The sequence below is a fragment of the Trachurus japonicus genome, chromosome 19, assembly GCF_045865225.1.
Source record: "Trachurus japonicus isolate A0001 chromosome 19, Traja_1.0".
Classification (NCBI taxonomy): Eukaryota; Metazoa; Chordata; class Actinopteri; order Carangiformes; family Carangidae; genus Trachurus; species Trachurus japonicus.
In genome coordinates this window covers 7,514,531-7,531,903 of record NC_140925.1, presented here as the reverse complement: position 1 = coordinate 7,531,903, position 17,373 = coordinate 7,514,531, and the positions used below count along the sequence as shown (strand labels likewise).

Below are 17,373 nucleotides of genomic sequence, written 5' to 3'. Positions count from 1 at the left end.
ATGTCACAACGTGTTTGGTCACATCGGACTGCGCCGTGACATACACGTCATGTCTGCTACAGGACCACTGAGGCAATTGGCAGTGCAGGGTAGTGACAGGCCGTCATGGCTGACAGTGAGCGATAGCTATCCTGGCAGAGCTCTGCCTCACCAGTCATCTCTACAAGGACAAACTGAAGTGACAGCGGCACCACTGAGTGAGTGGTGAAACATTCGACTTCTGATGAAATATTTAGCCGAGGTGTAAAACCACTAAATGCTTTCAGTCTTATTAGAAATTGCATTTCAGACTCAACCGAGAGGCTATATACTATAATAAGAAACAAGGAGGATGATGGTCATGAACAACTCATGGCTGAATTAAGAGGTTAGTTTATTAACAGTAAATATATATTTGTTGGTTTCAAGCTTTTCAAATGTGAGGATTGGCTGTTTTATATCCTTTTAAATAAAATATGTTTGGGTGAGATAAGCAAGACATTATTATTGAGGTCTAGGAAATATTATGGGGATTTTTCCCCCTACTTTTAGACATGTTGATTAATTATAGTATAACTGATAAATAATGTAAAAACTTGATCATGAAAATTTGTTGGAGCAATATACAATAAAAGACCTACAGTTTCAATGTGATGAAACTTTTACTTGGGGTTATTTACTCCTATTCCTACATTGCACACCCAAGTCAACAAGTTCTATATTTTTAAGAGATAATATTTACAAACTTTCAACCACAGAGTTTAATTTGCACACTCCGTGTCCTTTCAAATTAAAGTGGCTTTGACAGGTTGGAGTCTGAGAGGTAGAAAGTGGCAGTAAAGACATCTCTTTCTCCTACTCCTTCCATTCTTGAAAGGACATCCAGGTCTTGCCTAGGGGTATATCAGCCCAAAGGCAGGCTTTTTTGGCTTCAGTCTCTTGGAGCCTGAGGGATGGTAGTTTCAGCTGACACTTTCATGCATACTTAACGCATTACTTAAGGTAGCATTCTTTTAAAGTACTCACATGGATTAAAGAGATGCTCTTCTTATGGGGAGACGACTTGAAGTATTTAAAAGGTTTTCGACAGAGACAGAAGGCTGCTGTCCATGTTTTCAGAAGATAACATCTTCAGCTGTGATCTGAATCTGACAAAGTTGATTTAGTGCAAAGGGGAATTGTGTTGGGCAGCAGCAGCAGACGGCTCTGTAGTTACCACTGTGGCTGGTCGTGTTTGACCGCATTTGCTGGTTGTGGTGATATTTCTTTTTCTTCCTCCCCCCTTTTGTCTGTGTGGATTTGTCTCACACTTGAAAGACGTGCAGGGCAGGTAAATTGGAAATTTGGAAACTGTAAACAAAATACAGTGTTTTATTTGATGGTTTTATCAATGGTTTTTAAATTCACAATATAGGTAAGACATACATTTGAGTCCAAATTTTTCATTAAATTACCATATTGTGATAAAATATAAAAAATGGAACCATATTCTTATTGTATTATATGAAACATTGATTGTAGCCATAATTGTCCAGTCGCATCCAGTTGGATGTAAGTTTAAATGGAGGTGTCTTTGTGCAGTGTGTGTGACTGAGGACCTGCTCAGCATATGTTCTGCCTCTCTCATAATGCATGCTGGGATAGTCCACCGCCACCAAGCAGTGATAGACAGATTAGAAAATGGAACGATGGAGAAAAGAAATGAGTTAAATTGGTAACAATAGAACAACAGGATTTTAGTTCAGCACAGAACAATGTTTCTGGGCAAAAAGCTTTGTGAATTATAATACTTCAAATACAACTGGAGACATGGTTCAAGACAAAAGCCTCAGATACATAATGGGAGAGAAAAAAATGGAGTCCTTTAACACAATCTGTCATTGGGTCTGAATTTTTTTGCTAATTAATTTACTTATTAAATAGTTTTTTTCTGTTTTTGAGGAGGCAGGGTTGAACATGGAAGAGTTTGAAAGTCAGATGATGTTTTTGGTGAAAACTGTTCAAGTGTATCTTCAATATATCTTGTTATCACCCTGACCAGAAGTAGCGCGGTACAAACCGCAGGTTCTCATGTCTGGAAACCACTTTCATGGTCAGCCTTGGGTAGCGTGAAGCTCACCACCACCACCGCTGCGTTCAGTGAGATTAGTTTATGTAGTTCTGATGCTGCGTTTAAAAATTAATGCCCTTCACTTTGGAAAGCAAATATGATTGGGCAAATTGCTGAAATATTTAAAGTCTGGTCTGTTAAAGCTTTTACGGCGCAGCACACTACGTCGGAAGCTGTATGCAGTAAGGGGGCGTAATTGCATCTCCGTGCTCATGCCAGTCAGCGCAGTGTGTTGCTGCCATCTCCTTCCGCCTGGCTGCCGCTGCTGATGTCACTCTGCTGGATGACATGGCAGTGTTGTTGGCATTTCTGCAGATGGTCTCTGACAGGAATGAGCACATGCAAGAAAAAGGGAAAAGCTATTTTTTTTATTTTGAAATACGGGTGATGGAGATCCCTAAATATTTACATTGACTGTTAATTATTGTTTTTTTTAATTTGGTATATTTTATTTATTACTATTTCAATTTATTTATCTCAATTAAATTTTTGCTTCTCGCCTGATTTTCCTCATCACTGTAATCTTGTTTTGACTAAACAAATCGTAAAATTTCATTATACAGTAATTTGTGTCTTTGATAGTTGATATCAAGATAGTCTAAGGTTTATTCCTTTATCATTTATAATAATTTCCAAATACAAAGTAATACAAAGAACTAGGTCAATTTAATCTACTACAGTAGTCACCGTTTATGTGTGTTTGTCATGTGATATTCTCTCATGTCCTCCCTCCCTCCTCTCTTGTTTGATCAGACATGACCCACTCCTCATCTCTGGGAACGAGCAGATTGAGAGCATGGACGAGAATGTAAAGAAATACGACTCCACAGGGATGTTTCACTGGTGCCCGTCCAAAGACATCGAGAAGGTCATCTTGGTGGGTTCTGCTCCTTTACGCGGCACACGTCATTTTTCCCTGACACTCTTCTCCCCGGTGACAGATGTGTCATGTCACAAAGCACCATCAGAGGTTGACAGGGCACTTAAACACTCTAATGAGGTGTTTGACTTGTCATTTGGTATATGGGGGCCCTGTACATAGAACATTTCTTGTACTAATACATATGCCATTTTTCAAATTACTTTCATAGTCTAGTGCAGTCATAAACCGCATGATATATTTTACTGGCTGAGCAGCCTAGTAAAAGAGGAGAAAGCATTAACCTTTGTTTAAAAAGCCTATTCATGCAACATTTCAGCCATAAACATCTTTTTAGCCATTTTTTAAAAAATCCCTCGTTCTTTCTTTCTTTCCTTTTCCTCTCAGACCCGGAGCGAGGCAGCCATGACAGTTCTGAGCGGCCACGTGGTCGTGTGCATCTTTGGAGATGTGAAATCAGCATTGATTGGCCTCCGAAACTTTGTCATGCCCCTGAGAGCGAGCAACTTTCACTACCATGAGCTGAAGCACATCGTGTTTGTTGGCTCCCTCGAGTATCTGAAGAGAGAGTGGGAGACTCTTCACAACTTTCCCAAAGTTTCCATTCTGCCAGTGAGTACAGCAAAATGTACATTTATCTGTACTGCTGCAAGACTATGTTCATATACAACTTGTACAATTTGTTTGCAAAAACAAATATGTTTATATTATGTTTTTAGCTAATAGGAGGAAATATTTGCATCATATCTGCAAACTATAAATACTGGATATAATATGTATTATGTTCTCCATAACATTCACTTCCAGTGACTAGTGATTGATATTTTTATCGTTGAGTTCAAGCACTTGCTTAAAGTCAGGGAAAGAATAATGGTTCATCTTAACGATAAACCACCCCACCCTTAGCACCATTTTGCCTCAGTATGGTTCACATCTTATTTCACAGTTTTACATTATTAAATCAAAATATTGTCCCGTCTTTGAGAACTATCTCAACCCTGAACCCAAGAACTGCACTCGAAACATCACATGGCTCTATTTTCATTTACCTCGTGTATCACATAGGTGAGATAACAAATTCTCCCCTTCACTCTCTCTCAAAGGGCACACCGTTGAGTCGGGCAGATCTGAGGGCTGTCAACATCAACCTCTGCGACATGTGTGTCATTCTGTCAGCCAATCAGAACAATATTGACGACGCATCACTGCAGGACAAAGAATGCATCTTGGCGTCACTCAACATCAAATCCATGCAGTTTGACGACAGCATCGGGGTCTTGCAGGCTAATTCCCAAGGTAAGGAGTGCCCTATCATAGTTCACTGCACTGCCTGTAAGGGACAGGGCCCTGGCACACAGAATATCCCTCACTGGGTGCTGCCTGGCTGACCTGGTGTCACTGCATTTGACACTAAACCCTACTGACTATTCCTCAGGTTACTGTAACAACTGCTTTCTTCACAAACCTAATTGGTGGCAACAAGCACAGCTTCGGCACAACAACAGCCTCACCTGGCTCCACACGGCTTTAGTTTTCCCAATATCTTCAGCCGCTTCGTATGCCCAATATTATGTGTATCATCCATAAATATTACATGTTACAGCTTTCTAATTAGCAAATGAAGCAAGCAGCCGGCTCAAGACGGCCTTCAATACTGTTCGTTCTTTGACATTGAGAGATATGCTTTTAGAAACCTTTTGACCTGAGTGAGTGCGTGTGTGTGAGAGAGAGAGAGAGAGAGAGAGAGAGAGAGAGAGAGAGATCCCTGCAATTTTCATTATTCCTCTAATACGTGTATGACCTCGCATTTGCCTTAGTCAGCAGTAAGTGATGGATGTCAAAACATGGCCCATGTATAATACATACAGCATCACTGATTTAATGTGCTTACTTGTCAGTCTGAAGAAAGCAAGGACTGTCAAGTCAATCTGAATTCAATCTTGCGTCACTTATTTTCTATTTCATGGTTCCATACTGTACATGCTTTTCTTTGTTTGTTTGTGTGTGTGTGTGTGTGTGTGTGTGTGTGTGTGTGTGTGTGTGTGTGTGTGTGTGTGTGCGCGTGTGTGCGTGTGTGTGTAAAAGGTTTCCGTCTCCATGCACACACAGTCTAAGGGAAACAAAATGAGCTATGTGTCACATTTATTATATATAGACTAATATTGGACCTTGTCAAGAATACAGTAACATCGCACTCAGCAACTTTATGCTTTGGCAGTAGACGGGAATGGATGAAATAGCCCCAGTGTATTAGTTCTGCTGATGTGCCTGTTTGTAGTCTCTGTTAAAGTATTGAATATTGCATTAACAGAATGTGCTTCATGTTGTGTGTTTTATGTGCTTTTAGGCTTCACACCGCCGGGGATGGATAGATCTTCTCCTGAAAACAGCCCCGTCCATGGATTAGTGAGGCAGACTTCTGTCACAACTGGAGCAAATATTCCCATCATAACAGAGCTAGGTACGCTCGCTGCTGTGTGTTTGTATCAGATGATTGATACGTTAGCTGTACTGTTGCATGTTTTTTTTCCCAGTTAAGTAGTTGTAAACAGATCTGAAAACACAATTTCTGCAATTACAAGCTGTCAATGCCTGATTAACGTGCTAAAAGTTGAGTTTTTATGTTGTGTTTTGTTTTTTTGTCCCTTGTTGACATGCTCCAGTAACTGTTTTTCCTTAACACTTGTCTAGCACCATTAGCAAAGCCAGGCAAAAAACTGCCTGTGATTTCATTCAGTCAGGATAAAAGCTTTGGGACCAGCATACAAATGATAACTGAGCTTGGTAAGAAGTGCCTCTGTCCTGTACTGCAGTGTTGTAACTGCTACTGCCTCCATATCAGCTTTCTTTTGATTTCTCTCACTGCACAAGAGGTTCAGTCCATTCCCATAGCATCACTTTGAGCACATTTTACCCTTGGTTCTGGTTTGAAATTGCCTGTCTTGTTTTGGCCTGTTCTCTCAAAGCAAAATTTTTCCCTTTTATTTTTCTAAGAATTACAAGGCCTTTGATCCCTCAGAAGTCCTTGTGGCTGTTTTCATAGCATCTTCTGTCGGATCACATTCTCTGGCCCTTCTTTCATCTCAGCCCTGTCGATATGACTGACATTTATTTCTGTCCTCACAGAAGCAGCAGTTCTTCAACTAAATTTTACATCATTACTTTCTTCCAGCTACTGCATGTGTTTTTGTGCTCAAAGACATCTTCAAAGAAGGTTCTGGGGCAATGAGATACTTTCATTTGTTTTGACATGCAAGTACAAGTAATTGGAAGTTCTGTCTTGGATTTACAAGACAAACAATGGCATATTGGTGTTACTGATATTGACCTCAGGAGGACTTTGAATCAAGGCCAGAAGCTCTGACAATATGCATGGTGTCATGATTGTGCATGAATGGCCTGGATATGGAATGTGGCAGAGGAATTTTGGTCACAAGGCCAAACACAAAGACGAGACACAGTTTTACTTCAGCTGATTGAAAGAAAACGACAATTTTGTCCGAATTCAAATGTAATGAAGGAGAATTTATCATATAGAGATTTCTATTACAGTCCATATCTGCGGTGTCTGACTGTTGTGCACAACCACTGTACTTCTGTGTCCTCCTCTTTCTTCACGTCAGTCATTTATTTGCCTGATGTATGTTTAAGCACACAATCCATGCTTTTTCAAACCACAAATAAATCTCAGAGATCTATTTTGTTTGTTTTTTTAGCGTGGATAAAACAAACAAGCAAAAATGTAAATAACTTACTAGATCTATATGTTTATCCCACAGTGAATGACTCAAATGTTCAGTTCCTGGACCAAGATGACGACGACGACCCAGACACAGAGTTATACCTCACTCAGCCTTTTGCCTGTGGGACAGCCTTTGCAGTCAGTGTGCTGGATTCCTTAATGAGTGCTGTAAGTCAGAATTGATTTACCTTTCAGACTAATCTGCAGATATAAAAAGATTGTGAAAGAGGTTTTTGTGTGATGACATATCAGATCTGTCAGCGGTCTGAAATATGCAAAGAAATGTTGAGTTTTTGATACGGGGACAGATGGCAGAATACCTCTGGTCCCCAACATAGACGCGTAGGTGCACTCTGCTCTCGTTAAAACAATAGATGACATGACTGGAACTTGTCCTGGTATGATGGCTTCATTTGTCTGCCTTTCAGTTTGAGTGAGGTTAGAGCAAAGCTGCCTTCAAGTGCGCTGCAGTGTAGACAAAGGTAATGCTACCTAATGGACAGCCCTCATCCATCATCTTAGTCAATAGTGCTGTCAGCAGCCGAGGGAGATGTCACCGTGCCGTACAAGCAGGGGGAGACAAGAGACTGTAGTGAAAAGAAAGGGGCAGACATTTGCCCTTGTTAGAATTAACAAAGTAAGAATGAGATTGGAGCAAAAGATACACCAGGGAAAGTGTATCTTAGGGTGTAATACACTTCTTTATGTTTAATATGAAGTTTGTTAGGCAGATTTTTTATTTAATCGGCAGTTTAGCTGTTGGATGTATGCCTGGACAGCACGGAAGGTGTACACAGACTTCCTGTGTTTCTCTCTGATCCGAGTGAAAGTAACCTGCAGTAATTGGATTCTCCTGTCTTTTCACTCGGTGTGTAGAGCGATGTGACGTGACAGGGAAGAGTTAGATAGCACCATTCGGGCCGGCTGGCACTTTGAGAAGGTTCAGTTGTGACTTTGCTGGCGTTTGCTTAAGGATTCACCCCCCTCTACCTTCATTCCTTCAGACATACTTCAATGATAATATCCTCACCTTGATCCGGACGCTGGTAACAGGCGGGGCGACCCCGGAGCTGGAGGGGCTGCTGGCGGAGGAGAACGCGTTACGGGGCGGCTACAGCACGCCACAGACCCTGGCAAACAGGGACAGGTGTCGCGTGGCACAGCTGGCCTTGTACGACGGGCCCTTTGCCGACCTCGGGGTAAGTGACTGGTCCTGTCACCCAAGGGCCAAACATATCTTTGTCTGCTTATAACGCGGGAGCTGATTTTAGTGAAAGGGTTTAGATGAACAGGGACGGCTGTGATACAGAGTTCAGGTAACAGGGATTTTTGTCTTCAGTGACAATGAAATAAAACGATAAATCCAAATGAATCATCATCAGATAAATTTAGTGAACATAATCCTGACAATTACATCTCATACTCATACATTCACACACTATAAGATGTCAGCTGTAGCCTACATCGCTCCAGTTTATGGAGGATTTTTGGAAGACTTTCAATTGAAAAAAAAGCCATTTTATATGACTAATGCGTGTTGGTGCACCTCATTGAGTTGAAGTGTTGAAATAAAAAAGCTCATTCGTCATGCAGGTATGCATGCCTTTGGTTTGCTACAGAATAAAACAAAGAAGCTGTGAAATGAGCCGAATTCCTGCTTATTCTACAAAGATCTTCTAAAATGGCCTGAACATAATTATTGGTACTTAGATGGGGTGATAAATAAGTGGATTGTTGTGATATTTCAAGCAGACTATTGTCTGTCTGTGAGGCTGTGATATCGCCAATCTCATAATCAGTTATTCATCCAATTTAAATGGAGCTAAGAGGAGATAAGGGAGACTTGCCAAGCAGGGTCAAGGTGAAGACTATAAGATCATCTCTAAGCAACCTGATGTTCCTGTGACCGTTGTGACTAATATTATTAAGAGGTCACAAGAGGACACTTGACTGCAGATTAAAAAAATGGATGTAGACAAGTCCCAGTGTCTCTGGAAGAACGTCCTTCAGAGCTTTTTGATAAGTCACATCAGTTCTTTGTTCACAGGAGTAAAAAAAAAAAAAGGGGGAGGCTTTCAAAGACGCCATGAAAGCACAGAGTATACTGTGGAGGAGGCACACTTATGTTATGGGATTGCTTTGCTTCGTGTGGCACAGGCATCCATCAAACCTGAAGGAGCTGGAGCAGTTTACTGAAGAAGAGTGGGATACTGTAAACTACCAATCGATTAGTGAAGAAATCTCATTAAGACCTAGAGGAAATGCTTGTCTACAGGGACTGTCTTGTAAGGCTGTGTGGTAAAATATAAGGTTAAAGGTTATAGAGATTTTGCTTTTATCATTGCATTCAATAAGAGATTTTTAGTAGGGAAAAATTAAGCCAAACTACAGTAGCTATTAGCTAACCTCAAATTGTAGCTCATTAGTTTAGATGCTAACAGGAAAATACATTACCGCAATTTAATGCCTCATGTTTTATAACATATCTTATAAACACTCTTGTGAAACATCTGAAATAACTAAATCGCACTGAAAAATTATGTCAATAATTTACATAGGCTACAACATAAATCTTTTCCCCATCATTATCTGTAGCAGGCAAACAGGGATCAGTCCAGGACTCATTTTTAATGCTGGATGTATATGAAGACCATATAAATGATTATTATGTATAGCCTAATTTCTATACAATATCTTGATATCCAGTATTAAATGTTTACAGCATTGTTTTGTTGAAATACAGACTGTGGGTTTTGTCTCTTTCTGTCAGGATGGTGGTTGTTATGGTGATCTGTTTTGCAAAGCTCTGAAAACATACAACATGCTGTGCTTTGGAATCTATCGGTTACGAGATGCACATCTAAACGCACAAAGCCAATGTACCAAAAGGTGAGTACTAACGTGTCCTTGAAAAGACATGCTGAAAAAAAAACAAAGAAAAACAAAACAAGGCTTTGTCAAAATAATCACTTCTACCTACAGTACACTATATTTAGAACCGACTCCCCATCTGCTCCCTCTCTCCTCTAGGTATGTCATAACCAATCCACCGTATGCGTTTGAGCTGGTGCCCTCAGACCTGATATTCTGCCTGATGCAGTTCGACCACAACGCCGGCCAGTCTCGAACCAGCCTCTCCCACTCTTCCCATTCGTCCCATTCCTCCAGCAAAAAGAGCTCCTCCGTCCACTCTATCCCAACAACCAACCGCACCAACCGCATCAAAAGCAGGGACTCACGAGACAAACAAAAGTATGTGCCCCTCTAAAGCTCTCTGACTTTCTATGTCCGTGAACAGTGCCTGCCGACAGTGTTGTCCTGTGTGTCATTTTGCAGGATCCAGACAGACTGTAACACGTCTGGCTGGCTATTGTCTGTATGTTCGTCTGAATGTGTATGTATGTGTTACTTTTATGTCTTACTGTGCATTCAATAACACCATGCAGTACACAACAGCTGCCCCTTCAGCGGGGCCATCCTACGGTAAAAAGGGCAAAGCAGGCAACCACAAAGGGCTTCTGTCCCCCGCCCCCCCCCCTCCACGCACTTAAGGTTTATTTCCATTCATTGGTTGTTACTGTGGTTGTGAATTTTCCATTCTTGTACATTTTTTTATGCCAAGAATTACAGTACACTTTTAGCAGGATTGTTCATAATTCCATTATTCTTGAGTCTTTTTTTTTGTCATAATTTAACACAATGTTTTCTTGATTTTCAATGAATTCTGAATTTACATTTTGTTTATAGTAATCTTTGAGACAAATACACCTGTAGACAAGGGCTGTGCAGTTTTAGATGATGAATTCATCTTTAAAAAAAAACAAAACTACTGACCTGGTTTTGATCCTGGTTTTACTTTGGATCGTACTTAAGGTTTATTTAAGTTCACATCATATATAATATGATAATAATAATTTCAAATTTTCATTGCTGGCTTCACTATGGTGCTCTTACCTACAGGGCCAGAACCAATTATAACTCTATGAGATGATACTATCTTAATCAAAATGTGAAAGAAGGGCCCTAGTGGCAAAAGAAAGTATTTTTTTTATATGTTTGATATGGGCCAAAACAATTTATAATAGAACAGAGTGTGTCTAAGAGGAGCAATTGGCAAACATTTCAAACTTATACCTGTGTAGCCACTCTCACCTCTGTGATAAAAGTCACTGGGTCTCTCTATCTTAAAGCATTCCAAGTTTTGCTCTCTTAAAACTTGTGTTTGTCTTGTTTGAATAAAAGCTGAAACTTACTGTACTTGAACTGCACTTTAAATGACATGTCTTAAAAGTTCATATTTTGTCATGTCTATGAAATAATGAACATCATGTCCTGTTGATTTCCATTAACGCTGAAATGCTCTACTTTTACTTATATATCGTATAAATTATGTCAAGATATCTGCAAGCAGCAAATGTTACACTTATAAATAAAGCTACACCACCGTTATAATTACATTGTCTTCACATGTAAGTGTCACATCTCAGTGTTATTTTATAATTTTTTCAAGGCATTTTAGTGAATGTTTGGCTGCCAAACATCATGGTTTTTTTTTACTTGGAAGATTACCAGTGATAACATTTTCATCAGTGAACGATAATAAGGAAGTGCTCATGTTAAAACATTCTGCTACAACCTGTATCAATGTGTACTGGAGGTCATAGGTTATTAAAGAAAACAACAGTACATCATCTGTGAAAAGGCGGAGATTCTGTCCATAAGTCACCAAACTGGACTCTCGACATCCCTCATCTGGGCCTACAGTATACATTATTTCCATGACAACAACAACGAAAAATCATTCTTGGCAGAGCATAGTGCAGATCATGCTTGACTTATTACTGAAAATACGGACGCAGCTCTCACTCTTGTAGCAAGAACCCTAGGATCCCATAATCAGTAGTAGTACCCCAACAAATCACCACAAGGGAAACAGACATAAACCTTCCACAGGCGCACGACACTGTCAGCCTCGGTAGGCAAGATCCCACGGCCACTCCCACTCCTGTATAACCAAATGTGTAACCAGAAGCTACTTACTCTATAGTCTCATCAGATTCCTCCCACACCTGTACATGTGCACCTGCAACCATAGAGGCTTCAGTCCTCCTGGCCTACTATTTTCTACCCATCAATTCAGGAATCCCCAGACACAAGCAAGCCTGGACAGCTTCCTTCCGCTTGCACATCACTACTTGTGTACAACAGAGAACTCTTGGTTTGCCACCGCAATGAACACCAACAACTCTACTGTATGGTCAAACTTTGTACCGACTGGAGTGTAAGGTTTTCTGATACCACGTTAAACTACAACCCAGTATTCAAACATGTCTGATGACAAAGCACTGTACAGGTTTAGATCCTCACAGTAATCTTTGTAGTTTTCAGTTGTATAAAGGCAATCCTGTCATTTTTAGGGACTACTCCAAGACAGCAGCACTCAGATGGTGGTTTATGATTATTCCCAAACCTACAACCTGGACAAGTCTAAGAAAACAAGAGAATCCAACCACAACCAGGAGCATGTTATATTGAATATGGTTGTTAATACTCTAGCATGAACTGAAATTAGCATAACTCGTTACAGTGTACACCCAAACAGGATGTAGGTTTTTAGTGGATAAGCATATGTATTTAAATTACAAATATCTGAAGATTTTCTGTTATGAACATATTTAGAAGGATTTTGCAGAACTGGCAGAGGTATGCGTTCTCCAAGTACTTAATAATACACTATTGTTTCATTGAGAAAATAATCAAATATATGTATTCTTTGATATTCTTTAAAAGAATGAGCACTTTTACATTTCCACAGCTGCTGAATGAATACTACAGGCTTTCTATGGTCAGTAATCTGTGCTAGACAAAACATGTTGAGCTGCACAAATTCATTTACATTGCACTTTTTTATAGAAATACATTTATGTTGGACTTTTTTTGTGGTAACTAAAGTACATTATATGACACATTTGGTATGATAGCTGCATGTTGCTCATTTGCTCAGTTTTAAATTACATCTGAAACATGGACAACATCATCCCCCAAATGGTTTGGCAGGAGGCATGGATACAATATGGCTGCTTGATACGTGCTACAGTGGCGATATGCATTGTAATGGCACTTAAAGATTTTCTGACATGATCCATGTTCTGTTTTTCTTTACTTTTAGTTGTGTTGTTTGGTCGCACCGCACTGATTAACCTACTCTACATCCATATGCAATGAGAGCATCTGCTGTTCTTATGCCTCTGATCATCATACTGTGCAATTCCTGTTATTAATGGTCATATTAGTATTTCCCATTTAGCTTACATTTAGTACTACTTTCTTTTTCCAAAGTGCAACAAGGATGCATAGAGTGGGCCAAGGTATGGAAGTGAATGATTATGCATGATGTTAAATAATGCATTAAACACAGTCATGTCCTTGCTGACATTTTGCCCTCTGAATGAAAGCCAAGTAGTTTGGTGTTCCCAAATGGCTGCATCAGGAGCGCATGGTTATGACCTATGCAGTACCTCTCACTTTAGGTTTGACTGTGTAATTGCAACGGTTTGATGCTGCTTCTAGTTCATTCCCTATCGAGTCATGTTTGTTGTTTTATTACTGGCAACTTGTGTCTGCTGGCAAAGGTGCTAATGCACTGTAGCACCACAGCCTCAAGTCATGTCGATGAAAATGCATGACCGCAGACATTGCCAAGTGGATGAATCACCAGTGATATACTATTGCCAGCTTATCTATTTCTTCCCTCAATAACAAAAGAAAGTTGCATCAAGCCAAAAAAAACAAAACAAAAGACAGCCTGAAGCCCTCAAAGAGTAAAAAACAAACAAACATATACTATGTATGAATTGTGAAGTTTAAAGTATTAACTTCTAATTTAGTACAGTGAGGTATGGAAAAGGATTTTGTTTGGGTAGTGACCTGCATGTCTGCTGACCCAACAAAACAGCATGCTTCAATGGCAGTATGGTATATATGAAAAACATTTTGATGTGTGATATTGCAGAGGTGAAAAGTGGGACAATGGGACATTGAATGATACTTACCTGCCATTAAAACTATACCTCTGCTTTTTCCCCTCCTTTTTTTTATCATGTCAGAATTTCTTTCCATACCAGTAATTCAAACAATAATTTCTTTTGAAAAGTACAGTGTCTTCCGGATGTTCTGTGTGCACTTAAAAACACAAACAAAACAAACTGGTGACACTGAAATTGTAATTTGTGGCCATGTAGCATTAACTGTCTCATGTCCCCTCCTCTTTGTCTCTATATGATTTTGGCTCTTTCTCAGAAAAGACATGGTTTACAGATGAGCCAGAGAATACCCACCTGCGGACCATACAGATCAAGCCTGTGAATACTCTCGCCGTCAACCAAGTCAGTCAGTGTAAATCCACAAGCAGCTTAATTCCACCCATCAGAGAAGCAGAGGACGAGTGCTGAGCCTGAGAACCGCGCCGACACCTGGACGCCCCGGCTCTCAGAAGACCTTCCTGTGTAGGTGTCGGGGCTGGGACTCGGGATATCTTCTCATCTGCAAACATAAATCATCAGTTGACATTAGATGAAACACAAACCGCTTCCCTCATTCACCGCTGCAGCAAGCTTATTGTACAAGCAGTGATACATGAAATATTCATAAAGACAATCATAGTTCAAGTGTCGCAGCCACTCAGCTATTAGTTTGCACAGCTAATCTTTAGTGGTGACCAGACTCCATGACTTTTTTTGTTCCATTTTGGGGAATGAGGGTCACTTAAAGGAGACAAGCAATGTAAAAATGACTAATATTACTAAAGGCGGCGATTATCATGATTACTGGATCAAATTTTGCAATTATAAAAGTTGCCTTTTTAGCTGTTGATGAACAACTACTACTATTAATGCATTTCCTTAACCCAGTGCTGCAGAGTTATTCTGTACAGTATGTTCAAATGTGTATTTTACATCCAGCTGCGATCCCACCACAATGGCATTGCTAGTGACTGACTCTCAGTGATTCCTTTGCCATTTGGAGCTAATTCACAACATTTGTGACAGTTACAATGGCCAGTGCCCATGCGTAAATGGCATTTGGCTCCAGCCTTATCTCTATCCATTTAAATTTTTGTCTTATCTTTGCCTTTTTGGAGTTGTTTGTTATAAATGTTTTTCGTGTCACTGTTTGGTTGCAATGTCCAAAAAGCCCAGAAATCTTACAGAGTAAAGCTTTTAAGTATCTGCAAAATTGCTCCAGGGGAAGAAAATACTTTTTTTTGTTTTCCTTTTTCTTTTTTTTATGCTACTGTAATGGCCAAATATGATAGAGCTGTTTTGTTGGCACTATTTCAATAGAACCAAACATCTTACATCGTTTCAAACACAGTGGCAGAATTGATTAACTTATGACACCATAGACAGCAAAGCCAAATATTATCATTTAGAAAGGCATCATATTTTTAAGTCTGAGTGAGTTGAATGTAAAAGCCACATATCGCATGAAGTGGGCATCTTTAAGTCCTCCATTGGCTGTAAGCACTGCCTGACACAGGATTGTCTTGGAGGCCATTAAGCGCTTGTATGTACTCCATGACCAATCTCAATGCCATAATCAGACATGCTCATGCTTTTTGTAGATAAATGAAAAACAGCTCTATCATAAAAAAGTGGGTTTGGCTTTTTTTCCATCATTTTTTTTGTTCTGAATATAATCTATCTTGGTGATTTATTACATATCTGATATATCCATAAAAACAATGTATACACATCTGATGAGGCATCTATTGTTTGTTTCAGTTCGTAGGCCAGAATAGTGAATTAAAGTTGTTATTAATTAAGTCTTATTTGAAAAACAACATAGCTATATTGGCACTGTTGTCACTTTACTTCAGAAAAAAAAAGAAAAGAAAAAGCAATCCATGAAATCAATACTCTACGGAATATGTGTCACGGTCTAGCTGAGGATTCACGTTGGATGTAATAAGAGAGAGGTTGTGACATTTTTACTGGCACTGAAACATCCAAGCCATCCATCCCTCAGTGCCAGTAATGTGCCAGGCAGTGCTGAAGCCAGCGGAGGACGCCAGAAGACCCACTGCTGCGAAAAGAGGCTTCTACTTTAGCTGGATTTGAGCAAAAAAAAAAAAAATAGAAATGTGCTTTCCTCTTTGCTTTCCATCTCGCCAGCTCAGAGACCATTCTTTAAAGAAAAAAAAAGTTTTTGAATTTCCTAACACAAGGCTGTAATTCCCTGGAGATTGCAAAAAAAAAAAAAGGGACTGGAGTAAGTAATTAGTCTTAAAACTATTTTAAATGATGCATCATCAATCGCAGAGGCTGATATCAAATCGTTTTTATGTACTCAAAGAAATCTGTAAAGCTTAATGTAAACTATTTCTTTCTAGTGTGTTCTTGTTTGCCAGTACCTGTGGGGTTGAGAGACATTCGGCATTGCAGTCTAGTTTGTATTATTTTGTGCATTTTTCTTTTAGCACATTGACTTGTGGATACAATGACAGTGCTAAGTTGATATTTCTGACTATGTCATAATACCCAATAATAAATACAGTTTATTGTCTTGTACAAATAGGCTTGTACATAAATTGTACATGATTTCATTTTGTATTTTCACAAATTAAAAGCTGATGTATTGTGTTCTGTGCTATGTCAGGTCTTTTATTTTCCCAACGGACACGCAGTTGTAGTCATGACTGTTTATATTTATATATAAAGGCTTCTTGGGTGATGACAACAGGAGGCATGTTCTGATAACCAGACATCACATGACACGGGACACCTCGTTGCACCCTCGGGATAATGGCTGATAAAAACACTCTCCACATTCTCACCTTGGGGATGCAGAGGGCCCATCATGTTGCTTGTTAACGATTTTACACACCAAGGCGCTGTGGGAGACGGTCAGCATGCCAATAATATTTATAGTCTAACACCTCATGCAGAGGCCGCTGCGCTGATTTCCCTGATCCACCTGCCAGCCACAGTGTCAGCTCTTTATAATAAACACATGTAGCTACAACACCGGAAAACAACACTGATTAAAGCAGAGGTCAACTAAGGAGAGCTGTGTTCACTTGATGGAATACAAAGTTATTTAAATTTATGGAATAGTTAACTTGTTGAAAACTGAAAAAGAAATTAGGTACGTAAAATTTGACCAGGTTGTTTAAGTACACGCACGCACACCCACCCCTCCTCCTCCTCCTCCTCCTCTATTAAAGACAACTCTTACCCAGCTGCAACAGACTTGGCTGGTGATAATAGTTTCCATGACAATGCAGCACTCCAAGTGCATCAATGCCAGCCTGGATAAACAGTGATCCTTTACCAAAACAAGGGGGTCATTACGGCAGCTTGTCAAATCAATGTTGAGAGTGTCCTGGCTGATTAAGGCGTCCCCTCTCAGTCCTGACACAGTGTCAATACTGGCTGGCCTGTGGCGGCACACTCCCATGATTGGACTGAAATGCCTATCAGTCAGGCAGCTGAGCTGGACTAATGATTCCCTGTGCTGCCTATTAGAGGGACATGACAATTTAATCCTGTGGGCCAGGCAAGGAAAAAGTGACCTTGGTGCTTTATATTGAGGCTGAGGTAAATTGACAAGAGCAGATAAATCTTTACCCTGGGCTATTAACAGAATTAAAGAACAACAACA

General features: G+C 39.9%; 1 protein-coding gene across 22 annotated transcripts in view; it reads left to right on the top strand.

Annotated features, from left to right (window-relative positions):
- LOC146967304 (calcium-activated potassium channel subunit alpha-1a) overlaps positions 1 to 15,609 on the top strand; it is an 83,653-nt gene extending 68,044 nt beyond the window's left edge. For 8 of the 22 annotated variants that reach the window (XM_085761140.1, XM_085761142.1, XM_085761141.1 and 5 more), the window contains 9 exons: positions 2,843 to 2,966; positions 3,357 to 3,581; positions 4,073 to 4,265; positions 5,317 to 5,430; positions 6,749 to 6,879; positions 7,716 to 7,910; positions 9,482 to 9,600; positions 9,742 to 9,963; positions 14,011 to 15,609. In XM_085761140.1, the coding sequence (XP_085617266.1) occupies positions 2,843 to 2,966; positions 3,357 to 3,581; positions 4,073 to 4,265; positions 5,317 to 5,430; positions 6,749 to 6,879; positions 7,716 to 7,910; positions 9,482 to 9,600; positions 9,742 to 9,963; positions 14,011 to 14,032 (1,345 nt within the window). In that variant the 3' untranslated portion in view covers positions 14,033 to 15,609. Of the gene's footprint in view, positions 1 to 2,842; positions 2,967 to 3,356; positions 3,582 to 4,072; positions 4,266 to 5,316; positions 5,431 to 5,660; positions 5,754 to 6,748; positions 6,880 to 7,715; positions 7,911 to 9,481; positions 9,601 to 9,741; positions 11,164 to 12,412; positions 12,415 to 13,050; positions 13,080 to 14,010 lie in introns of those variants that run through there. The other 14 variants (XM_085761136.1, XM_085761137.1, XM_085761130.1 and 11 more) reach the window with 5 other exon arrangements.
- The last annotated feature ends 1,764 nt before the right edge of the window (positions 15,610 to 17,373 follow it).